The following is a 26,814-nucleotide window of genomic DNA, read 5'->3' as shown; positions in this document are numbered from 1 at the left end:
CACCATTAATTGCTTAACTCTGCTAGAAGCAGCTTAAAAGTGGAATATTTTGGCAAACATTTTTTTTTTTCGAGATAAAATTTTATTTTGAGAGTCCAAGTAAATATAGGAACTAAATAAAAAGAAAAATAATGTCGTCTCAACAAATGGAGGTCTTAGTGGAAGACACCCCACTGGTCTTTCTTCCAAGGGACGATGTTACGAAGAAGGAAAACTTTACAAAGAAGTTTAGAGTTACTCTCTGCAGTAAGGCGGAGTGATTCAATGCTCGACTTAACCCTTCGAGCAAAAGTCTGTGCTATAAGTCAGTGTGCAGAAGTCAATCTCCATCGGAATCCAGAACAACTGGTTCTTTCTGCCAAGGGATTTGACGTTACGTATTTATTTTTTAAGGGAAAACTTTACAAAGAACAAACAGTAACTCTTGGTAGAAAAAACTCAACAATGCTCGAATTAACACTGAGGATGATGAGCGAAAATATAACACTGTGCAGTCATTGACTTTCTCCGTGGAAAAAAAACCAGAAAAATTTCTACTAGAATTTATCGCTAATAAAATTACCAAAAACGGTAAAAAAAACAAAATTGATAAAATCGCATTTAAAAACAACAACCAATAAAAATTTTCCGAGCATCTTTCAAGAAAAAGTATTTTTAAGTCATGAATGTGAGCAATCAATGTATATCATCGGAACAGGAAACTCCAGAACAATTGATTCTAAACTGACCAACAATTTGTACTTTTACTGTATTTATTTTTTAAGGGTATATTTGTACATATTTTAAGAACAATCAGTAAAATTTTTGGAAAAAAATCAACATTTTTTCAAATTAAATGCGAGCTCCGATGGTGAGAAAGAAAATATAACCCACTACTGCAGTCATTAGGGCTTTCTCCGTGGAAAAAAAACCAGAAAAATTTCTACTAGAATTTATCGCTAATAAAATTACCAAAAACGGTAAAAAAAATCAAAATGTGATAAAATGACGGCATTTAAAAAACAACAAAACAGTTACCTAAAATTTTCCGCTTTTTGGGCCTAGAAAAATTCAATTTTTGAAGACATGAATGGATACATATGTAGGTAATGAAGGATCTGACTACACTTGAAATCTCCAATTGGCACCAAACAGCGAAAAAGAAGAAAGAAAATAAAGAAGAAGAAGAATTCCTTAAGGAATTTTGAATATTTTTATTTTAAGAAAAACGCGTTTTAAGTTACGTTAAAGTGACGCAACCCAACAACTATTTGAGATATCAATTTAAAATTTTTGTATATATAAAGAGATATAATATTTCCTCTACACACATCAAAATCAATATTTTAAGTTTCACACAAAGTCCACTGTGGCCCTCCAGATATACAGGTTAAACGAGTTATTCACTTGTATACAAATAATCGTCGATACCTATCATCATATACATAAGTATTATATACAGCAGTGATGCATACCATGCTGACTGAATATTGCTGCCTTAAGAGCGCCTTAGGCTGTTCGTATAAGCCTTTGAGCGCCTTTCTGGTCGACTGCCATTTAACCGGCTGGCCGGTGGCCGATGTTTGCTCATTAAACGCCCGAGAAAACAATCTGCATGCGCGTAACTCGCAGAAGTTTTGCATGGCTGGCAGAAATGCTTTGCCAATTAAGTTCACACACACACGCACAAGTAGACATATAACGGCAAATAACACCTACATATGGACTGTTGTACAACCTGTGTCTTTAATTTGGCGTTTTTCGCTTATTTGCCTTGCTCATTTAAAGCAGCGTAAGGCAGACGTGCGTAAAAAATAAAAGTAATGGCTATTAATGAGCCAATATTTGCAAGCGTTCGGGGCATTGCATAATAATAATAGCTGCAGCTGGCGGGGCACCACATTACAGCCGCACGGAAAGCGCTAATTAAAGCAGGTAGGCTTGTGCGTTTGTGTATGCACTAACATACGCTTAAAAAGGCAGGTTTTTCGTAATGCTCTTAAGCACTTTTAACGACGTAATTAATTTCTCACATTCGACATTTCAGCCTAAGGCCATGCCATTCATACAACCATTAGCCTCCACGCGAAATTGCCCATAATCTACTGCTGTATGTACAGCTATGCGTAATTTTAATGATGCTTAGCGATTTATTGCATTAATATTGACATTGCTTCGATTTAATAAGTAAGCGCATTCCCGTACACTAAAATCCACAGCGCCTTAAAGCACGCAAAGAAATTTGAAAGCCACGCATAAGTGTGTGTGTGAGACAACCGCATTATAATAACCGTAGATAAGTGTCATGTGTGGTCGTGAGCATGTATGTGTTTATTTGCACAAACTTCATGTGTACACATAATAGTCTTCATATTCACTCCTGTGGGAGTGGGAGTGCGAGTAAGAGTAGGTTGGTTTTTGTGGTTTTTGATCAGCGTCATGACGTCCATCGCCTTTAACGCATATTGCGCTAATAGTTTTCCGTTTTATGTCAATTTCGCTAAAAGTTAACTGCAGCCACCCTTCGCACCCACACACATGCTCCACCTGCGCTCATCCTCCACTGCGTGTACCCTGCACTTCCTTCCCTTCTCTCGCCCTTCGTGGGCTCATACGTGCACTTTGCTGTAATGTGGTCCTCGCTCTGCTTCGTTGCACGCGCCTTGGCTTGATTTTTATCGATTTAATGTTTGCTTTTAGCGTTCAATGTGGTGATTCACACCTCCCTCACACCGCCGTGCCGCCATATATAGATATCTAAGTGTTTGTGTGTTTGTTTGCACATAATGGCAATGTGAGCAGTCACTCAACCATGCTCTCTGGCCCCAGCACGTTGGCGCGTAGCTCGGTTGCATGGCAGCAAAAATATGAAAAGTTTATTATGATGTCCAGGCAGGCGTACGTGTTGACGCCAACGCGACCAGCGTTTAAGGCGTGCAAAAAGTTTTCTTTCTTATAACAAAAACTATAGTTCTTTGTTCGGTGAAAATGAAAGTTCTCTCAGGCACTATATTTATATGGATGTATGCACTCATACTTGCTATTTTCTTTTCTTCTAGGATTTGTATTCACAGAATTTGTTTAAAAATACATATTTATATGTATATAGTATTTCTTTAGTAGACTAGTCGTATCGTTACCAAGTCATAAAGCCTTACATTTCCACAGAAGGTGGATGGAGAAAATAGTTTGTAAAAATAATTAATGTTGAACTGCACTACCTGAAGCAATCATTAGGATTGCTTTCTTTATAATTTTATGTATTGTTAATAACTTTTGTTAAGAACCAGAAATATATAGTATATGTTTTTTTTATTCGTAAAGTTCAGTATATTATAGCACGTATTGTATTCAGCTTCAAGAAAATGTTGTAATTGAGAGGTTATATCGTGATCCATTTCGAGGTTCGCTACTTTTTTAAAGAAAAAACACAGAAACTTCAAATTTAAAGGGGAATGTTTATTTTCATTCAAAAGAACATTCTTTGGCATTTTTTTGGAAGATTATCTCTTTCAAATATTAGTCGCTGCTACGTCTCAGATGGTCCATCCGTTTAGTTCAATTTTCTATGAATCGTTCGAGCATTTCTATTATCTGCTCACCGAAGTGTTCTCTCAATTAATCCATTGATTGAAGCGATGTGTAAGAAGTGACGCCGTCTCGTTAAAACCAAATATGGCCGATATCATGAGCTTCAATTTCAAGCATCAAATAGTCGGTTGCCACGTCGCGATAACGCTCGCAATTGACGATTACGTCTCACCAGCATCATTTTTGAAGAAATATGGACCGATAATACTTCCGACCCACAAAGCACTCCAAACCGTTCTTTTTTCTGAATGAAAAGGCAACTCTTGAATCTTTTTAGGTCTTCTTTCATCCCAAATTTGACAATTTTGCTTGTTTACATATCCACTGAGCCAGAAACGGACCTCATTTCTGAACAAAATTTAGCTCAAAATCGTCGGATCTTCTTGGAACTTTTCAAGAGCCCATAGAGAGGAGCTATGTCGCTTGAGAAGGTCGACCGGCTTCAGTTCTTGCACGAGCTGTAGTTTGAAAGTTTTTAATTTAAGATAACGACGAAAAATGCGCAAAGTCGTTCCATACGTCAGTCCGAGTTGCTGCAAACGGTGTCCAATCGACTCTCCACGGTATTCGTGTACACTATCAGGTACGGCTGCTATATTTTCTTCAATTACGTGCTGGACGTGGTCTATTCTGTCGAATATTATCTAATAAAGAATGCTGGGTATCAAGGTGATGGTTTTGCGACTGGTACGGTTAGTAGGCCGATTATGTTGAGCATAAGTTACCCGAACCACATTCTTAGCAGAACGTGAAGCTTGTAAACGTTGTTCATTCGTAAGTCTTTCGATGCTCAAATTTCAAACACTACTGAACAAAAATAACGTGACAGCTTGACATGACTCACGCGTGATCTATTAAAAAAGGGCATTGAAAAAAGAACCTCTACTTCGATCACCGGTTATATTCGGGAGCTTAAAGTCTTCGGTTTGTTTTTTTTAAGTCTTAAGGCTTTCACTGTTGAAACATCATTTACATAAAGAAAAATTCTACTAAAGACTCACTCACTTGAAATCAAAGTCAAAACTGACAAGTAAGGAAGGGCTAAGTTCGGGTGTCACCGAACATTTTAACTCTCGCATGATAAAGTGATAATCGAGATTTCATTATACATACGTCATTTACATATTTTTCAAATACCGTATTTTTGTAAAGTTTTATTCCGCTATCATCATTGGTTCCTAATGTATATACTCGTATTATACAGAAAAGGCATCAGATGGAATTCAAAATAGCGTTATATTGGAAGAAGGCGTAGTTGTGAACCGATTTCACCCATATTTCGTACATGTCATCAGGGTGTTACGAAATATTATATACCGAATTTCATTGAAATCGGTCTAGTAGTTCCTGAGATATGGTTTTTGGTCCATAAGTGGGCGAGGCCACTCCCATTTTCAATTTTTAAAAAAAGCATGGGTGCAGCTTTCTTCTGCAATTTCTTCCGTAAAATTTAGTGTTTCTGACGTTTTTTGTTAGTCGGTTAACGCACTTTTAGTGATTTTCAACATAACCTTTGTATGGGAGGTGGGCGTGGTTATTATCCGATTTCTTCCATTTTTGAACTGTATATGGAAATGCCTGAAGAAACGACTCTGTAGAGTTTGGTTGACATAGCTATAGTAGTTTCCGAGATATGTACAAAAAACTTAGTAGGGGGCGGGGTCACGCCCACTTTTCCAAAAAAATTGCGTCCAAATATGCCCCTCCCTAATGCGATCCTTTGTGCCAAATTTCACTTTAATATCTTTATTTATGGCTTAGTTATGACACTTTATAGGTTTTCGGTTTCCGCCATTTTGTGGGCGTGGCAGTGGGCCGATTTTGCCCATCTTCGAACTTAACCTTCTTATGGAGCCAAGAAATACGTGCACCAAGTTTCATCATGATATCTCAATTTTTACTCAAGTTACAGCTTGGACGGATGGACGGACGGACAGACAGACATCCGGATTTCGACTCTACTCGTCACCCTGATCACTTTGGTATATATAACCCTATATCTGACTCTTTTAGTTTTAGGACTTACAAACAACCGTTATGTGAACAAAACTATAATACTCTCCTTAGCAACATTGTTGCGAGAGTATAAAAATGTTTGATGAGCACAGGAGTGGAACTGGCTAAAAAGAAACGTATGTATTTAAATATAGTTTATACATATGTATAATATCTAACCGACTAGACCATGACATCATACCTCATAGCAGTATGTAATAGCCATTTGTCCTACTTAGCGAAATCAATCTATTAGAAAGCATTTGCAAACAGAAATCGATACTCTGAAGAAACACCGCGCCGTTCTTGTACAGCGAACACAAATAGCAGCACTGAGGTCTTCACTCACTACGTCACCCTTTATTATGCTAATTCCAGTAAACTCGACACACAAAAGTATCTAATTTCTAGCACATCCTGCACAGCTGACTGACAACTCTTCTAATCGAAGGCACCTCGTACTTCAGCAACCGCCGCCTCTCCACCTGCACCACTGCTTCGACTACTCATATTTCGCTCATATTTGCCGCGTGTGAGTCACAACAGCAGCAATAATTTCCTTCTTGTTATCCGCCAGTCAACTGATCAAAGTCACGGCAATCAACTTTGATTTCCGTTCGCTGATTTACGACACCGAAACCTTGATCCAAACTGCGGCACAAATTGACTGACATATGGGTGCCCACCTTCAGCGACTGCAACAACAACATATACGCACCAATAACAACAACAAGCCGCATCGTGTCACAATTCATCAAAACAAATCCGCACCCAGCCCTTCCAGCAACCGGATCCCACACCACAACATGGCCCGACAGTTGTCCCTGTGACGGTCGGCGGAGCGGTGCTCTGAAGGGGGTGCAGCCGTCACTTGCCACAGCCAACGGGTTAATTTCATAAATTTTGCATTGTTGTAGTTGTGGGCGTGTGTCGAGTGTCGTGCTCGTACATGACAATCAGCCTGCTGTCATTCTCTCTGTTTGTGTGTATATGTTGGCGTGAGGCACAATCTCTGCGATACATCAAACAAGTTGTCCATTATAAGTTATTCGCTTTATTTTATTTTAATATTTTTTTTTGCTTGCTTTGCACGCCGTTTTGCCCTTCTCGCGCTTCGTTTTGCCTCGTTGCGGTGGTTAGTCGGCAGTTTGCGGCGGTCGCTCGATGACAATACGTCAACCCATCATAATGCCATCTGCATGTGCATGTGTGTGTGTGTATGCGCTCTGCGGGTATTACCGTTCCAGTAATCGTGTCTTTGTGCATGTGTGTGTGTATGCAGATAGTGGGTTTGGCACTCGTTTATGCTCAAAATCAGTGATTTGTTAATAATCCTTTTATTCATTCACAATGTAGCTCGTTAAGTTAATGAGTTTACAATGACGCTGCTAGTTGCTCCCTTTCACACACACACACACAGACGTATTTGTGTATGTGTACATGTATAGTATATCTGTGTGAAAGTATTTGCATGAGTACTCAATGCTTTGGCTGCACGTGCAACTGGCGGGCAGTCAAAAGTCGCCGTCGCGATGATCAGCAAAAATCCTCATGGATATTCATAGTCACAAACACACACACACATATACATACATATTTACTCTTAAGCGTATAATATATTCGAAGCAGCTTGGCGTGAGTGTCCGCTACAAGGAAGCTAGCGAAGTGAGTAATTGCTCAAATGAGTTAATATGTCTGCTCCAAGGGGGTCCACATGAATGGAGAGCAGTGGAGCTGATTGCTTCAAGGACAGCTTGTATACATACATATATATGTGTGTGTGAGTGTAGGTTTCTGAAATTAGCTAAATTTTTATATATGAAGAATACTATTCTCACATCAAAATAGCATATTTAAGTTTTGCAAAGGAAAGTAAAATAAATTTTCCTTCACCATCTGAGCTCGAAGAGCAATAATTTTTAATTTTCCCCCAAATACTTGCCTTACCTTTATTATAATTTCTTCAAATGAATGTCTAGGAAATATTAAAGTGTAATTAGAGTTGGCTAAATCCGTTAAGCAGCATCTGTCGCTCTGATTTGATTCTGTTGCCGTAAGCCACTCGTGCCAGAAACGTGAGTTCAATGGCGATTAAAATCTTATTAAGCAAACTAATTTGGCAATTTCTAAGTTGACGTTGGTGATTGCCGCCAAACTAAAATTTCAAAATATTTTACAGGTGCTCAATCACTATAGCTAACTATGTTTATGTATATTATAATCTTTATAAATTTATAATCTTAATAAATTTTCTAAGCTTCGAAATTCATTGAGCAATACACTACAGTTAAGGAAGTAGCCAACTATCGGTTAGTCACTGGTTAAGTTACCCAATAGCGTTAATCTTTATAATCTTTATAAACTTTTTAATTTAATTTTAATCGAAATTCATTGAGAAACACACTACTAGTTAACTAAGTAGTTAGCATTCGGTTAAGTGACTGGTTAATTACCCAATAGCGCTACCAGAAATATTTGTTTAATTTGAAGCATACATTATTTATTTAGTGAATTTAGTTGTCTAAGCTTCGAAATTCATTGAGCGATAAACTACTATCGGCCAACTACCTGTTAATTCACTGGTTAACTACCCAATAGTCCTACCAGAAATTTTTGTTAAAGTTGCTTTGGGCTTCTTAAGGTTGAATTGATAAATCTAACCGAAACTTTTGTCGTTTAGCTCTTTCTTATACAAAGGTTGCATGAGATGCATGGTCTGTAGAAGACCGAAATTAAAGCTGAGTAGCACCTTAAGGTTATTTGTATATAGCTGGATGCCATAAGATTGTCGAAAAGGTTTAGTTCTTTCGCCAAACGCACAAAAACAAAGACAATCGTATTCTGTCATGGTTTTAACCAACAATTTTATGACATATTTGAGCTAAAGTTGAGGAATAAATTTAAGTAGGTCAAAGAATATTAGATTTTCTGAGCTAAAAGCTCCTATCAAGACGCTCTATAGGTGTGTATTGACAAGATCTAGCTTAAATTTACTTCCGAAATATTTTTGTTTTAAGACCTAGTGGACTCAAATACAATAACAAATATATTTGTATGCGTTCGAGTACCCAAACGGCCGAAAGGGCCAACAAACGTTTGCTGCAAAAAACCCCACTCGTCTTAAACTGGCAATGCGGCGTAAACATATAAACTTGTGAGTATGACATTAGAAGGCATTGCGACACAGGTATATACATATGTATGTGTAAAAAGCGAGGAATTTAAGTACTTACAACTAACTTGGCTGCGTTGATGTTGAAAAGTCTAATATTCAAACTTACGCAGCTGTAAAGTGGAAATCCGCTGCGCCTAGTCATCATATCCTTCCATTATATATCTACATATATACATATGCGTATACGCACACACTAACATACATGCACAAACGTTTTCGAATATTTTCTAATTAAACGTGCATGTTTTACAATATGGCACCGTTTACGGAAATGCTTTTAATTTCTCGCACAGCTCGTCACGCTGCCAACCCTCTCCTGCCGACGCGCCTCTCACGTATCCTCGTATGTAGCATGCGCTGTGCGTGTGTGTGCGTGTCTGTCAGCGGGAAATTGTCGAATTAAACGTCGCTACGCTCAAAAATTGTTTTTAATTCATTACAGCTGCCTGCTTCCTTCCCCATCTCGCCGCTCACCGCCACTGTCACAGCATTTTAGACGCCGTCGAATTGCAATTTGAATTTAATTTTGTGCCTGAGGAATGTGTGAATGCGTGTGTACGCCTTCAAAACAGAATGGCATATGAAACGCTCATTCTTATATACTTGTGCGTTTTTTGTTGTTGTTGCTGTCAGATTTAATTAAAATGTGTTCTTCTGAAAATGGAATATTTATAAAAATGTCAAGCAAATAGTGTAACATATGAAATACTTAAATGAAAAGCAGTTAGGCGTGCATATAGTTGCTTATTGACATATTTAATTTGAAGAAAGTGGCGGAAAGTTGTAAAGATAGAGATCTGTTTGGTCAACTTGTAGCTGCGGCATGGACTCTCAAACTTATGCACTATACTCTGCAATCAGTTAGTTATTCGAATAGAAATTTTTACGGTAATATTTAAAACATATACTTACTATAAAATCTTTAGACTTCTAAGATACTAAAATAAAAACTCTACAAGTAACTACAGAAGGCTAAGAAACTAAGAATCGTAGTCCTTAATCTTTAACTATCGTCTACCCCATAACTTAGTTTGTAAGGCAGACCTGATTGATAGTAAATGAAGGGGTTAAAGAGATCATTTAGTGAGATACCTACAGACCTCGCACATCTTTGATAACGACAGAGCTTTCAAGCAATAACTCCCTGCCTTCGACCCTAATCCTATATAGAACTGGTGAAATTAAGTGGGTCTTTAGTCAAAGTTTAGAAAAATCTAAGAATGGAGGGAGTCGTTCACTTTCGTGGTTAAAAAGTCGACTTTTTTCATATTTCTAATGACTAGAAGCATGTCCTATAACAGATTTGATCAAAATTTTGTTGTTTTTACATACTTACCGTACTTGCGTTGACTGTTCACTTCGCTCAATCAGCTGTAACCACGTTTTCCCAGAAGTAGTGTTATGAATATGGTCAAAAAAGCCTTATTTAATCATTTTGTCAAGTTTTTAAATATCACAAAAAAAAACTTTTATGTAGTGATAAGTGGGGTTATGAAAGAAGACATAGAAAAAAGGTTTTTCAAGGATCTGAAGTATTAGACTACGTCTAGTCGGCAGTTGCTCATTCTAGTACACGACCATGGCAGAGTTTTCAAAATAAACGAAGGATGGATATTTAAGTTTAAAAATTAACTATTGATTAAAAAAAAGTTTGCAATATCATTTCTACTCTACTTTTTGCAAACCATATTCAAATATAAGCCCGAAAATCTACCCAGGAAGGTAGAAGACCGCCTTTCAATATTTTCGAAAGCACTTGAGTCTGGCTGAGAACAAATCTGCGGTATCTACGTACGTCGGTAAAGTCCCAATCGAGCTCAATAAACGCTGGCAGCGTCTTACTATCGTAAGACCTTATATCTTCATAATACGTTCCATTACGGTGTTCAAACCATTTGTTGTATTAATTGAAACTACTTATTTCCGTTGTGGTTTTTATAGATAGACATTCCAGGCTTGGAATTCAAAAGTTCGAATTCTGATTTGTGATAAAACTGGACATACACAGAAAAAGTAAAGAACCGTTTCCTCCTTCCGCTTGGAGTTTGTAGCTACGACTAGTGCATACCAATGCCAGGTTATAGTCTGTATATACTTTTTCTGTATCTATGTAATAAGTCCTTATTTTTTGTCTTGTCATAACTTGGCAATATTTGTTTCGCTGTCTTGCATTTGGTTGTATAATTCCATCTATTTTGCGCTACTTATTTAAAATACGTTTGGAGCTCCTTTTTGATTGTTCCTAAAGAACACGGTATGGTCTCTGTCTTGGGTTCGTCTACAAAAGTTCTTGACTTAGCCAACTCGTCTGCTTTTTCGTTCCCGAAAATCTGCCTTTGATCGCGAACCCAAAATATGAACAGGTCGAGTTGATCAGCCAGTGAGCTTAGAGTCTTCCTCACTTTGTTTACCACGCTGGAGTTTATATTTGATGACGGCACGGCTTATAGTGCTGCCTGGCTGTTTTTGTAAGTGTTTGCCTTCTTTATCTTTCCTTATTTGTTCAAAAGAACTCCACAGGCCTTCTCTATGCCTAATTCTTCCACTTGGAAGGTGCTAGCTGAGTTTGGTAGCCAGAAATTATAATCACATACTCTCAAAGTATGACTTCCACCAATTTGCAATGGCTGCACGAGCAAGGGCGCTGCTCGTTTTCTATTGAGCACACTATTTCTCCTTAATAACCCCTTTAAGTTCTGCGTTCATTAGAGAAACAGTCGTTTTTCCTGGTCTTTAATATCTCACTTAAAGTAATGACTAGATTGGAAAAAACTCTCCGGGCACTTGTTTGCGAAACCTCCTACAATAACAGTACCTTTAACTTCTTGCAAAGCTTTCAAAAGCAATATTTACCATGATGTCCCAAAACAAAAATTCAAATCAAGTTAAGTGTCATCGTCGCCTATACCTCGAAGAAGGCTTAACCTTATGCCATAACTGCAGTGTAAACATTTCGAACCTGATCGAGTTCCTCCTATTTGTGGTACAAATTCAAAAATACTGCGTAGTTTAATTACACATTGCACATTGCAGCGCTGAGTGACAGTAAAGAGCAAAGTCAGAAACAAAACAGAATCGAATTGGGAGTAGCCTTCTGGCCACACGCACATACAGTTGTTGACATGTTGCAGCAATACAAGCCATTCGAGGACAAAGCACACTGTGTATTTTGTCATTTAAGTCAAATCTTTGTGCTCATATCCTGCCAACAGCAGGGCACCGAGAGTGCGCTGACTTCCAACGACCCTGCAGCCACACGCTGGCTACGTTGGGTGCAGCTGTCAGTGGATTGACTGGTTGTGTGTGTGTGTATGAGCTTAATTTGTCATTACTCACATTCCCGAAAATTCTTTGCTGCAATGTGCTTGCCACTTGCACACACACACACATGCATACGTGCACTTTGCAGCTTCGACGCAATGCCAACGAAGTGGCTGCCAGTGCAGTTGACTAATTGTTAACTTTTGTTGTTGTTATTCTTGTTGCTGCTGCGTAGCATTGTGCTATGTTGCCTTCGGTGGATTTCTAGATTTCATTCGAATGCTTTTCACTTTTGCTGAACACAATAAAATAAGCAATAATTAGCATAATGCTTCATATTTAATGTAATTTCTTCGTTCTGCCGTCGCCAACAACAAACTGCTGTGTGCAATTTGTTCAAATATTTGTTGTCACTGTTGCGACACGACACACACACACTTCGAGCGAAATTTCATCGCATTTGCACGCGTGTGTGTGTGACAAGTTCATGTTGCTGCCAGCGGGTAAGCAAAACACTGTCCCCTCCCCACACACACACATACATCTCCACCGGAATAGTCACACATACGCTTGCAGCGGAGCAAATAGCAGCGCATGTGTGCGTGCTGATTTTCGAAAGGCGTAGCTCAACTGCGAAATGGCAAAATTCACTACAAGCTGCAGCTGCCACTTCGTCCGCCCACACCGCCGACGCCAATGTACCCCACAGCGTGGCACGGCATTAAGTGCGTGCCCCAAGGCATCGTGTGTGCGCATCAGCTCGTCTCGGCATTTCTCTGCTTTTAACTATGATTGTGCTTGTTGTAACTCCTACTGTTGTTGTTGTTGTTGTTGTTGTGTTTTTGTATTTTTGCATTAATACTGTTGCCATTTCTACAGTTGTCGCTGCTGTCATTACACATATTGTTGTTGTCGTTGTTGCGCAATTACGCAGGAAAGCACCCACTCTAGCGCACACACACACACGCACACGCTTGAATATTCATTTGTTGTTTTTGAGTGAAATTAAATTACGTTTGCCTTTTTGTCTGCAAATTATGATTAACAAGAACAAAGCAAATTATGCTCACAGTCCTCGTAAGTGCGCTTTAAAGGCACCGGGGCCCGCTCTCCCTCCTTCCAGTCGTTCACAGCCATCGAGTTCAGTCGCTTTTAGTTGTGTATTCGGCGACAATGAAAATTCGTTTGTATATGCAACATTGTGCTACAGTTGTAAGCATATTTATATGTACGCTTCGCTTGACGATTACATAATCCGCTTAAATGCACAAACGAGATTAGGTTTAATTTGACAAAAGCTACATCCCAACTTAACTCCGCATTCATTTAATTAGTACTTAAAGTAATTACTTCTATATGTTAATAGTTAATATATAAGGGAATTTAAAACAATAAAGAAAAAATTAGTAAAATTTTTTTAAGGAGTCCCAGGCAGTCTCAGAATACTTAAAGAGTATCGTTAACTGAAATTATAGGAATACAAAAGTATACAACTTTTTTATATTTAATATCAGAAATTACTAAAATCCAAACATGGAATAAAAAATTGTTCATTTTTTAAGAACTTATTACACTGATCTAAGGTGGTTCTGTTGTCCTAGATATAAGATCGATTTTTGCTATATTTGTGGCCACAGTTCATGACTCTATAATTAATTTTAAGAGATTTGCTCTTGTCTACTCTTAAATATTTATTGTCATTTTACATTGTGGTCCCCCTCAAAGTAATTCCCTTTGCTCAAATGAGCCAGTCGGTCCGAAGGAATTCGGAGTCGCCACACCTCGATAACCAAAGAAAACTGTCAACAGAACTTTAATTTTAGCATTCTTTGACGTAAGTTTTTCAGCCTCGGCTTAGCTTTGCCGCGAAATTCGGCCGATTGATCGTCTGTTTCCGGGTCGTAAGCATAGACTCAAAACTCATCGCCAGTACTAATACATTTCCTGACATATTAGAAGTCGGAAAACATTGTTGTACAAACGTTAACGCGAACCTGTTTTTCGAAAAAAATTATTGATTTTGGAATCAATCGTGCTTTCACTTTTCTTAGACCCAAATGATCTTTCAAACTGTTTTTCACTGATCCTTCCGATATTCCAACGATGCTAATAAGATCTCTGACTGTTAATCGTCGAATCCTCAGCACCAATTCCTTTATTTTATTGTCTGTTAATCATTAGTTGATGTTGATGGCCGTCCTGGACGTGATTCATCATCAACGAGTTCTCGACCCTGTTTGAATAATTTGTACCAAACAAAAGCACTTTATCGCGACAAACAATTTTCACCGAAGGCCTCTTCCAGAATTCTGAACTTTCGGCACCATAAACTTGATTTCGCACACAAAATTTAATGGAACTTTTTTGTTGAATAATTTTACTCATCGCAAAAATACTAGCATCAGTGATTGTTTTGATGTGACATTTGGCACAAACAGAGAGCCAAATGTCGAGAACGTTGCCTCTATTTCAATAGAACTTCTTGAATGAGACTTTTCTTTATAGTTTTCCAGTCGAAATATTTTTAAAAGACCGCAAGTTTTCTGCCATCACTCTTAAGTCTTGGTGAAATCGCTCTCCTCACTGTATTCTCTTAAATTATTCGAAAATCTTTCCGCATGATTACGGAGATCGTCTATATTAATTGATTCTACTCCTAGATTCTGAAAGTTTGTCAGCATATTTTGCACAACTTCTTCATAACTTGGTGTCTTATGGTTGAAATTGTCAAAATGAATTGCCGTTGTTAACCCTTAACACTTAAACCTTAAAACATTCCACATTTTTCGCATGTTATCGGTAAATAAACTTAAAATGAGAATCAAGGGGGCACAGAACACTAATCTTCACTGGAAAGGTAAACTTTATTTATAATAAGCTGATAACACTAGTTGAAAATCATTTTGCGACTCTGACGTTAGATGCTGATTCTTGCTAATTTTGAGTCGCTAAAACAGAAAATTTTAGTAAAAAATACCTAACACGTTGGTTTTCTGTGTTGTAGTCAAAGGTCAAAGTAAAGGTCAAACCAACACCATTTACTAAGATGACAAATGCTGTACATGATGGAAAATCTTTGAATTCAAATTCGTAATCAGCACAGCTCAAAATCCCGCAGTTCTCTTAGCACATTAGTCGCAAATATTCATCAGATTTGTTAAGTAATGTAATTGATCAAAATCTATGATACGAAATTTTTGTAGTAACAAGAGCACATTCAATACTTTCATGGAAACTATTAAAACTTGCTAAAATATCCGGGGCAAAAAAAAATTTTTTTTGAGGTGTCTTAGAAGACCTTAAGGGGTAGAACTTGTGTGACGGCCTAAAAAAGCGATTTTAAAGAAAAAAATTAAAAAATTATTAAAAATTCAAAATTTTATCAAATTTTATAAAATAAGTTAAATCTTAGCCCAAAAAATTGTATACTCATGGTTTTCCGACTATGTCTCGCAACTGCCCAATTGGTATGTATATGACAAGACTCAAATTGTATTGAATTTTTACAAGTGGTTTATTCAAATTGATTTATATGCTAAAAATATATATGATATGTATATATCATGTATCGGATAAAAAAAATTCTCAATTAGGCAGACATTGACATGGTAATCGAGTTAGTATATGTCTGTCTTTAATAAAATTTGTTGCTAAATCCACTGGCTTCCTAGAAGATGATTTGGAACACGTGGGTCTTTTCCTTTCTTGGATAACATCAGCAACCTTACCACAAATGAGCTTAGTCAAATGCCTAGGAAAAGCCGAAAATACCAGTTTATTCTCATATTTATTCTAACTACATATCGCTACCAAAAATGCAAAACAACGTGTCGTCAAAAAAATCGGAATTGAGTGTTTTATGGCTTAGATTCACTACATCATATTACATGTATGTAGCGTAAAATTTTCAGCTTCCGCTGTCAGATATAACCAATATAAAACCAATAAATAACCAATATATAACCATTTTATAACCAAAAATAAAATTTTCTTTCAATATAAGTGGTTCCAATTATACCGTTTTTCTTTCGCCTGTAAACCTTGTAAAGTGATGTTATGTTATTTTCCATTTAAGGTGTCGATATATACATACATATACCTATATATTATATATAATACAAGTATTAAAACATGTCCTTCCTTCCAAGCTTCCCTTAAAATTAATTTAAGCTCCATTTGCAGCAAATTAGCAATTTATTTTAGCAACATTGTTTTGCCTTATTAGGCCTCAAGATTGCTCAAGGCGAGAAATTGTTTATTACAATATGCATAATACATATAACATATAAAATATATATAATTTATATATGTATATATATATATATACACTAGGGTGATTCAAAAAAAAATTTTTTATTTTTTTTTAATTGTAACGGGAAGGTCCTCCGCCTAACGGTTTTCTATTTTTTCTTATTATCAGATAGAAAAATTTATATCTCGCTTCCAACTACTTGAAAAAATATTTTGTTAATTAGGTTTTGTAGGAAATTGAATGCTCTAAAATATGGTCTCTTATGATTTTTTCGTAAACCCAACCGTTTAAAAGATATTAACGGTTGAAATTTGACTATTTTTGGAAAAATTCTTTTTTTCTTATTAATTTTATAACTCAATGAAAAAAAATTATTATGAATGATGATACACATAGTTTTGTAGGAAATTTACTGCTCTATAAAAATGGTCTACTACGATATTTCGATTAAGTTAAGCGTTTACGAGATATTCATCGTCAAACATCAATGCATATGAAGGTGGATCAAAAAAAAAAATTTTTTTTTTTCGTTTGGTACTCTGAAAAATAGGTTCCTAGACACCTCTTAGAAAGCCTCTCCAAAAATCTATTCATAATAATTTTTTTTCATTGAGTTATAAAATTCATAAGAAATAAAAAATTTTTCCAAAAATAGTCAAATTTCAACCATTAATATCTTTTAAACGGTTGGGTTTACGAAAAAATCATAAGAGACCATATTTTAGAGCATTCAATTTCCTACAAAAGCTAATTAACAAAATATTTTTTCAAGTAGTTGGAACCGAGATATAAATTTTTCTATCTGATAATAAGAAAAAATAGAAAACCGTTAGGCGGAGGACCTTCCCGTTACAATTAAAAACTCATATTTGGAGAGGCTTTCTTAGAGGTGTCTAGGAACCTATTTTTGCGAGTACCAATTGAAAAAAAAAATAAAATTTTTTTTGAATCACCCTAATATACACATACATATGAATTTGTATTTGTATCTATGCATGTTTGAAAGTAAATTTAGTCATCAAAAAATATGAGAGAGGGACGTAAATTACACTAAACGCAACACTTCCTCAAATTTTCTTTGCATTATTTCCGTCTTTTATATCAATTTACAGGAGAAATAAGGCAAATTATTTTTTTTAGAACGAGAGTATCTTTGACTACGGCATTCACACACAGCCAAGAATTAGCTCAAAGCAGCTGAGTTTCAAATTTCTACTTAAAGAGTGATAAAAGACTTACATGTACATATGTATGTATGTATGTATGTAATATAACATAATAACATGTTTTATTAAAAAAAATCCGCTAACAATATGTACACTTATGTATGTATATGCATGAGAACATAAATTTCAAAACGAATTCACCTGTAAGAATTATAAATAAACATTTGACTGGTTCGCACTGCCAGGTCTACTCTTGAATGCTTGGAACGCAAATTGTTTCAGAGCAGCCGATGATTGCACACCACTTAGGAACTGAATATCATAGAAGCTTATATGTAGGTCTGAAGAATATGACTTTAAAATAATAAAACACTTTAAGGAAATTTCCAAACGGAACTAAAAAATTTTAAGAGAAATCTACAACTTAATAATATGCCTTCATATTATATCTTATTATTCTATAACTATTGATTTTCCGCCTTAAAAACATAAACTGCCCTTCACAAATTAGTAGAACATAAAGACAGCAACATCTTCAAAAGATTGCTCTCTTTTGTTAAGACACCATTAAGTGTTCCTACAGGGCAACAATTCCTTGCCTCCAGCGAAACCACCAAAATTTTCCATATCGACTGTTATATGTGTGTACATATGTATTGCACATGAGTAATTTTGTCTGTAAGATCACATTTGGCTCGAAATTGTTGAATCACCTTGAGGCAACCCACCGCATGCGGTAGCTGGTCTAAGGCGCAGCGAAATTCCGCCATATTGCCTCATATGTGTGCTACCGCTGCTTTATTACCGCTAAGACATCATCCTCCGAGTGTGTGTGTGTGCGTAATGGCAGTGTCTGCGCTTACATGCGTAGTTCTAAGCACTTACGTATGTTGTTGAACACACGCGCCTCCGGCAGCCTTAACTGTTTACCAGTTTAGAGCCGTCGGCTGGCGACTGTAAGCCACCTCTAAGAGTAAGCGCTCACGTCGCAGCTGTGTGGAGGCACGTTCTGCGCGTAGCTGCGTATGTGCATGTGAGTTCTTGCATACATATGTATATACATACGCGTTTATGGCTGTATAAACTCCGCCAAATTGTCTGGTTTTTTCCTTTTGAAAATTACTGCAATTACTTGTGCGCAATTTCCCTCGAAATAAGGTTTGAGTAAAATGCCGAAATGTCTATATTAAGCACTTACCTATGTTTATGTTCTAAGCTAAAAATATATTTTGTGTGGCATTTGTTGTGAGGGGCCTGTAAATTGATTTACGTACACACGGAAATAATGAAAGAATTTTTTGTATAAACTCTATATTGTTTGAATTTTTTTTCAGAGTTGCTTAGGTTTAGTTCCAGATAGCTGTCTATACTATAATCCACATAACTGTATAGCATACATATTTACACTTTTTACTTTTGGGATATCATATAGCCTGATTCTGACTGTGGCTTTAACAGCTATCATAATTTTTTCCTTGAATATGTTTCTATAGGCACTTTTGGTTGCCTTTAGGATACAAATAAGGACAATATGCAGTTTGAAATTATTTTTGTTCTAAGTCCTCTTATGTAATAGTGTTGATTATTTCATTTTCAAAGCTCGTTGCTAATTCTGCTGATTTTTAAGGGTCTCTGAAGCCTCTGCTCTTGCAAAAAATTTTTGAATGCGAAAAAGTTTCATCTTTAACTTTTTTCAAAAATGTTTGGAGCTCTCTATGTAATATTTTTAAAATATTGCAATGCATTTTTACAGAGTTGTTGCCTTCGACTCCTCATAAAAACTTATAAACAAAATTCTTAAGTGTCTTTTAGGCGCGTTTTTAATTTAATTTTGTAAGCAAGCTAAATTTTTACCACGCACCAAGGCATTTCAGATATGTCTGCATTCATAAATTGGGCTAAAAATGGAGGAGGTCATTATATACATACATATACACAACAACAAAAAAATAGTCAAAAAAATGTTAAAATCATCGTCTCACAGATAGTTTTGTATTAAGCTCCTGCTATACTAACCTTCAAACCATACTCATAAACCATTATTTAAATGACAATTGAAAAAATTTAACTCTGATTGAATTTATATTATATTACCACTCCGATAGCAGACCCATTGATAGAGGGGTCTCATAGCTAGTCAAGGAGTGCATGACCTCACTAAACGTGACATAAAGGTACTACCATGTTGAACTTTTCTGGGTGAATGGGCACAGCGAAATCCTTGGAAACTGTAAAGTCGTTGAGCGAGCACCCTTACCCACATCCCATTGGGTTGAGAACGAGCTGTTATTCCTCTGTTTTCTTGCACTCGGGCGTTGGGTCAATGGGCCACGCACAAGTTCAATAAGCTTTGGTCAGTAAACAGCACTTGTGGGGTGGCAAAAGATTTAGGGCTCAAAGTGGAATGCAAAAGGTCCATGGAACTACTAGCAAGTTATACATTCAATACACATAATGACAGGTGTTCTAACGGGACACTGCCGCATTGGTACTCACGCCCTGAGGCTAATGATTTTGGAGGACGCAACTTGTCAAAGTTGCAGGCAGGAACATGATGGATACACGTTCGCCTTCACTGTTCAGTTTTTTGTTTATGTTGAAGCACTTTGATTGCCATATTTTCTACAAACGCTCCGAATTGGCTAGAGTAGATATTGGTCGTCTTAATATTTTTGCCGCTGGCTCCAGATGCTTTGCAGATATAGAAAGGCCTTCTTTAACCGTACATAGGAGTTCTGGGCATCGCAATGGACAAGCGTTTCTAGCAGTCCAAGTGCGATTATTTGTGGACCCTAGAATATCAGCCTATTTACCTAACCTTACCTAGTATACCATTAGAACTGCAACAAGCTTTATATAAAAAGAGGAGTCCCTCCTCCCCACATATCCTTAATTTTGTATATGAAACGCCAACACTTCCATTTAATTTAGCTTTCATATCTCTTTCTCGCCAAAAGCAGCTAATTCCTAACCATAAACTTCTTCAATTTTCGTGTTAATTTTCTAAAAATTAATTGGATACGCGTTAGATACCGATAGCTGACACCGTTTGTTCGCGCTGATTGCGTGCTTTTATGTGCCGATTGAGATTTGCTCGTAATTTTTCGCACACAACATTTTTATTAGCCACTAAAGTTGCTGATTCATGCTCGTGGCAGCAGCGCGCCAGCACAACATACTCACACACACACATAAGTACATGTGCGGCTACAGTTTTGTGATACATATGAGCGCGCACGGGCACTTAAGCGCAGAAATTATATGAAATTCCTGTTTAATTTTCCAACGAGTAAGACTTTTGTTGTACATGCAGGCGCACGGGCGCATAACTCATTTATAGCTGGCGACTGTACGTACTTAAGTAAGTGGTGGGGTCTCAAGAATTGCAATTAACCGCGCGATAATGTCTGCCGTTCGCGCTGTGTCTTTGTGCGCGCTTAAGATGTGTGCTTTGTATACGTGTGTGTGTGTGTGTGTGTGTGCCATTAAAAATTTGCCTGTGGCGTGCCTTATCGCGTTGGCTAGCTGCACTTGTACATTAATGTTGCATATTTTTAGGCGTTGGTCGTGTTTGCCGCGCGCACTAGCTGACATGCATTGAGCGTGCACCTGTAGTGCCAGCAATAAATGCATTTCTGTGCGCGGGACAGCGCTGATAAGGCAAAACGCACACAGCGCGCATAATTTATTATAAGTACTGGAAATGCTAAAAGCTAGTCAGTGTAGTGGCGTTGGAAAAAGTAGCGCTATTAAGCGAGTAAAATTAAGTGGAATGTGTGATAAGAGTAATTATGCCATTAGTAAGCTGAATATATTGCAATTTAAGTGGAATAAAATACTTCTCTCACCGCCACATATATATTTATGACTATGTAGATATTAGTAACTTGCTTAGTATTTTTACTACACTTCATTTTTTTCCAAAACTATAACATTTCTATGAAAAAAAATATTATATATTAACTACATTAAATTTCATCTAATCACCACCAACAACCAGTAGCCATTTGACTTCACCTCCACTAGTAGTTTGCCTGCTCAGTAGCTCAACTCATCGCTCATCACAATAATGTACTCACAAATTTATCATAGCATGCTCTTAATCACAATAATCAAGTACTAATATTTAAATGCACAAATTCTCAGCCTTCCCCCCGACTCTCATGCTAACATCCATCACATACAAGATTGATTTAACATACATATGCTCATTTCCGAAGAAATTCGGGCTATTCCGGCCGAAATGCTCGAAAAAGTTGCCCAAAAATTAGAAATAAATACTCGCTCTTATAAGCTCCCCAAATGCCGACTAACCACTGTCCACTAATTTAACTCTATACATTATAATTAAGTTAATTAAAATCCTTAACCCTTGCAGTGACCACAATAAGCATTTTACCCATGATCCGCATGACCGCCCAGTAATCATTCCATTGCACAAACAAAAATCATCTTTCATTACAATTACCATAACCACTAATCAATAATCCATACTTCAATCATCTCCATATAATCAACTCCGCCTTCATTTAACTGCTCGCTACTAATACATATATGCCTAACAATTCACATTCATAACTCCACTTCTTCAAGAAAAAAACTCCTCTTCCACTCATTCTCCATATTGCAACATCAATCACAACAAAATCGTAGAAATCCTCATTCCTCATTTCAATCGAAAAGTAGCTAATCTTAAACCAAATAAAATGTTTGTGCCGTAACCGTTGCGTTTGACTGTTGTTGTAATCGTATTGTGTTTTGTGTGTGTTTGTCTTTTGCAGGACGGTCAGCGCGGTCATTTAGAGGGTCTAGCATCCGTCTATTGTGAATTGTTAATGGCTCCCTTTGGAGATATTTTAAGTGCTTTAGAAAACGCTCGTCAGGCGGCGTGGGCGGAGCGAAGTCCCCTGAATCCGGCCGGTGGCAGTGGGAGTAGCGGTAGTGGTAGTGGCGTCAGTGGCATTGGTGGCCCCAGCGCCAGCACACACCACCGGCATCACGGTCATCGCGGCCATTCGAGCCAAGGTGGCCTGCCAAATAGTCATAGTCAGCCAATTTATGTGCCAGGAAAATACTCGGTATGTATGTGTAGACTAGTAATATAAGTAGTAAATATACGTTTTTTTTTAATTAGGTGACAATATTTGCATTCAAAAATCAACAGAGTTCTAAAATAATCAATTTGTGAACTTTGACATGTATACTCATTTATTTACAATAGTCCTTCCAAATATAAGTAGTTCACAACTAATACTATTGTTAACTGTATTCAGCACTGCAACACATACGATTCTTTATTTCTCACCACTCCACTGATCTAAATGCTTTCGACCTATATTTCTTCGGCAATAAATAAAAGAAAGTATTTCTTCCTTTTTTTTTGCGAAAAAATATATGTACATAAAAATAAAAATAAGAATGTTCTGAACCCATTAGACTTATAGATACATAATTTAATTTAGTGAAGTTTCTATATTTTTTTATGAAGTATTCGATATCTTTTTCTGAAAAATGTTTCAAATTTTTTTTTCAAAAATTATTTAACAAAAAAAATATATATAAATTTTTTTCCAAAATGTTACATAATCCCTCTTCAAAAACATTTTTTTATACATTTTGTTTTTCAAAAATTATTCTAAAACTTTTTCAAAAATTATTCCAAAACTCTTTTTGAAAAATGTTTCATTTATTTTTAAAAATATTTCGTATTTTTTTCCAAAATGTTTCATTTTTTCCAAATTGTTTTTCGATATTTTTTTTCAAAATGTTTTTCATTATTTTTTTTTATTTTTCACTATTTTTTTTCAAAGGTTTTTTTCAAAAATGTTTAATATTTTTAAAGTTTTTACTTAAGGTTTTTGAAAGTATTGAAAAGTTTTCCATATTTTTTTTTGTCAATAATTTTTCATATTTTTATTTTTAAACATTTTTTCAAAAAGTCTTATTTTTTGAAAAAATTTTCATTTTTTTTTTTTCCAAAATATTTGACAAGGTTTTTCCAAATTGTTTTTCGTAAATTTTTTTTTCAAAAATTTTTCATATTTTTTGTTTGTCAATAATGTTTCATATTTTTTCCTTTTAAACTTTTTTTTCGAAAAGTCTTCCAAACTTTTGAGAAAATTTTCATATATTTTTATTTTCCAAAATATTTTTCAAATTGTTTTTTTAAAAAAGTTTTTCATATTTTTTTTTGTAATAATTTTTCATATTTTTTCCTTTTAAACTTTTTTTTCAAAAAGTCTTCCAAACTTTTTAGAAAAAATTTTCATATATTTTTATTTTCCAAAATATTTCAGGTTTTTCCAAATTGTTTTTTATTTTTTTTATTTTTCCATTTTTTTTTGTCAAATGTTTCATATTTTTTTTTTTAAACTTTTTTTCATTCCAAATCGTTTTTTAGAAAAAATTTTTTATATTTTTTTTTTTTGTCAAAAATTTTATTTTTTTTTTAAAATGTTTTAATATTTTTTCAAAAAATTTTTCATTTTTTTTCAAAATTTTTTATAATTCTGTTTTTCAAAAATTTTTTTATAATATTTTTTTAAAAGATTCCAAATTTTTTTTCAAAAATGTGTAATAATTTTTTTTTGTAAGTTATAAAAAAACAAATTTTTCATGTAAACCAGTTTCAAAGTATTTTGATCAATTCGACCGAGACAACTGCAAAATATGATTTTGAAAGCGTCAACCTTCACTTTCGAAAATTTGTTGAACAAGTATATTTTTTTAATTTTTTCAATATTTTCAATAAAAATGAAACCGGAACAAAAAGTTTCAAGATATTTGTGCTGTTCATACTTCAAACTTTACGTTCAACGTCAAATACTGTAGACCGGCTGTTTATCCTTTGTTTTCTGTAGGAAGAGATGGTTGTTGTCTAGGGTGAGTAGCCAGTAGTCAACTATTTGCTAGCGGTTACTACAAAAATTATAGCACTAAAATCAAAACTTTAATCCAAAAAAAATCAAAATAATCATAAAATTGTAGAAAAAAAGTGTACACTAAGAGACAGTCTCTCTCTCTCTCCCAAGGTTACGAAATACTGTTGCAAATCATAAGAAAGGTACGAGCTTGCGCCGAGCCACCAGATCATACAAATATTTTGAATAATTAATTTTCATTACGTTCACAAATTATCGCTTCCATTTCGCATTCAACTTTTATGCAAACGAATTTCTTACGGTATTTTGAGTGAGCATACAAACCGTTAGTCGCTCCAAGGCCGACGCAAAACAAATTTACTTTCTTTCATTTAATCAAAGATGAAACTTTTCATGAATTAAAAACAATGTAGGAACATTTGCAATTGCTTTGTGTTGACGCGTCCATGGGGATTAAACGAAAGTCAAGCGACCGACGCTTGAGCAAAAACAAGAAGCAGAGCGTTAGTGACTTGTAAGCTGCTCAAAACCGACTGGCTCACAAAGTCAAATAAACACGCAAACTTAATATTTATATTATATAAATAATATATATACATATATATGTAACAGTAAATAGTGTACAAATAAATTTGCTGTCGGCATTTCACTTTTCGCCTTTACTTCTCTAATTCTTTTATTTAACTTCTCCGTGCCACCGCACCAAAAGGCAAGATGAGCTGCCATCTCACTTGCCTGTTTATCTTGAAATCTAGTGAAAACCGCAGCTGTGTATTTGTGGTCCCCAAGCAATCCAAAGCTCAAACCGAATTTCGTAAGATCGGTTCAAATTCATTGCAACAAGAGCAGGAGTACGCCACTTGCACATCTACGGTTACAAAGATATATGTACAGTAAAATGATTTCGGTATATACATATATTAATATTAGGGTGTGCCGAAAGAGTATATAATAAGTTTATAAATTTAAATTAACGTATAAATATACTCGTACATTGAAAAATGTTCTGAAAAATCTGCCTCAGGGTCATTTTTTTTAACCCAAATTGTTTGAAAACTGAAAACCTACAATTTTTCAAGTTAAGAATTCCCCTGAGAAATATTCAAAAAAAAATTGTTTTAAAAAAAACTGTGTTGTAAAAGATGTTATCCTAAACGGTGCAATATTTTCATATTTTTAATGAAAACTGATTTTTGGCGTATTACTTAAAAGGGAAATTTTGAATACTCACCGACAACTTTTAAAGGGTTTTTAAGTCCATAGGCGCGAATTTCGAGCTAAGCACTCAATTGAGTTATAAACATTTAATTTGACACAGAGGAACACAATACCAAGAGGCATCTGAGGGCAAAAAGTTTTGAGAAAATGGGCTCCGCTCTCTACTAAGTTTAATGTACACATCTCTTCATTTCTTGTACATATCTCTTAAACTTCCACTGAAATGAAGTAAAAATGGATGAAATCGTATGATAACCTCGCTCACTCCCCATATAACGGCCCTGTTCAAAACTACTAAAAGTGCAATAAATCAATAGGTAAACACGCCAGAGACATTAAATGTTTTCCTCGAGGTGGGAGAGAGGACTTTGTACGAGCCGGTATCAATATCGGACGATGGGCGAGGCACCGCCCACTTTTAGGTGAAATCACATATCTTGAGACCTGCTCGACCGATTTCAACCACATTCGGTATATGGCAATCCCCTGACATTTTTATGATACAGTGAGAAAATGGATGAAATCGAGCTCTTCCCAGACCCCATATAACTAGTTGCAAGTGTATGAAATGTTCGGTTATATCCGAACTTAACTGTTCCTCACTTTTTATTATACATATTTATCATTTGCTTAGTTATTACTGAAAAGTACACATAATTAATTTAAAAAAAGTTATTGAATTATGCGAGGAGGGTAAAAGGTGGCATAATCGATCGATTTCTATGTGTTCATCTGAAAAATAAAACAATGATAGATTTTCGATTAGTATGAATGTCGCTGCCTTAAGGTGCGGCAAAACTGAAAAAACGGCTATAACTTCAGAAATGTTTTAAAAAATCCTTTTATGGGGGTTTACTTGAATACCAAATCCATCGCAATATGAAAAAAAAAACAAATATTCAATATTTTCACATTTTTAAACTAGAACATCCTCTTAATATTTAGACACAAATCCTGTCTAGTCAGGATATCATTACACTGAATACTAAAGTTACATTTGAAACTAAAAATTCGATATTATTATTTTTTTTGGCTCACCTTAATATGTGTGGTAATAAATATCCAGGCAGCAGGCAATAGAGCAATACCAATCATCATTTGATTCATTTCGTTTGCACAAATACAACAAATTTGAATTGCTCATGTAACCGTTATGGCATTTTCCTATGTGCTCGAGCACTTTCTTCATCTCCAATTGTCTGCTTCTTCTTTACTTCGCAATCAGCACTGGCTACCGGGCAGTAGTTCGAGCATGCCGACCTCAAAACTAGTGCATTCGTTCAATACCGTTATTTC

General features: G+C 35.8%; 1 protein-coding gene across 2 annotated transcripts in view; it reads left to right on the top strand.

Moving 5' to 3' along the window:
• Positions 1-26,814, top strand: part of LOC126758899 (uncharacterized) — a 393,248-nt gene that overhangs the window by 321,390 nt on the left and 45,044 nt on the right. For both annotated transcript variants that reach the window (XM_050473344.1, XM_050473339.1), the window contains exon 3: positions 22,201-22,497. In XM_050473344.1, the coding sequence (XP_050329301.1) occupies positions 22,201-22,497 (297 nt within the window). The remainder of the gene's footprint in view (positions 1-22,200; positions 22,498-26,814) is intronic.

Source organism: Bactrocera neohumeralis, chromosome 2, assembly GCF_024586455.1.
Source record: "Bactrocera neohumeralis isolate Rockhampton chromosome 2, APGP_CSIRO_Bneo_wtdbg2-racon-allhic-juicebox.fasta_v2, whole genome shotgun sequence".
NCBI lineage: Eukaryota > Metazoa > Arthropoda > Insecta > Diptera > Tephritidae > Bactrocera > Bactrocera neohumeralis.
This window is presented reverse-complemented; position numbering and strand designations above follow the sequence as displayed.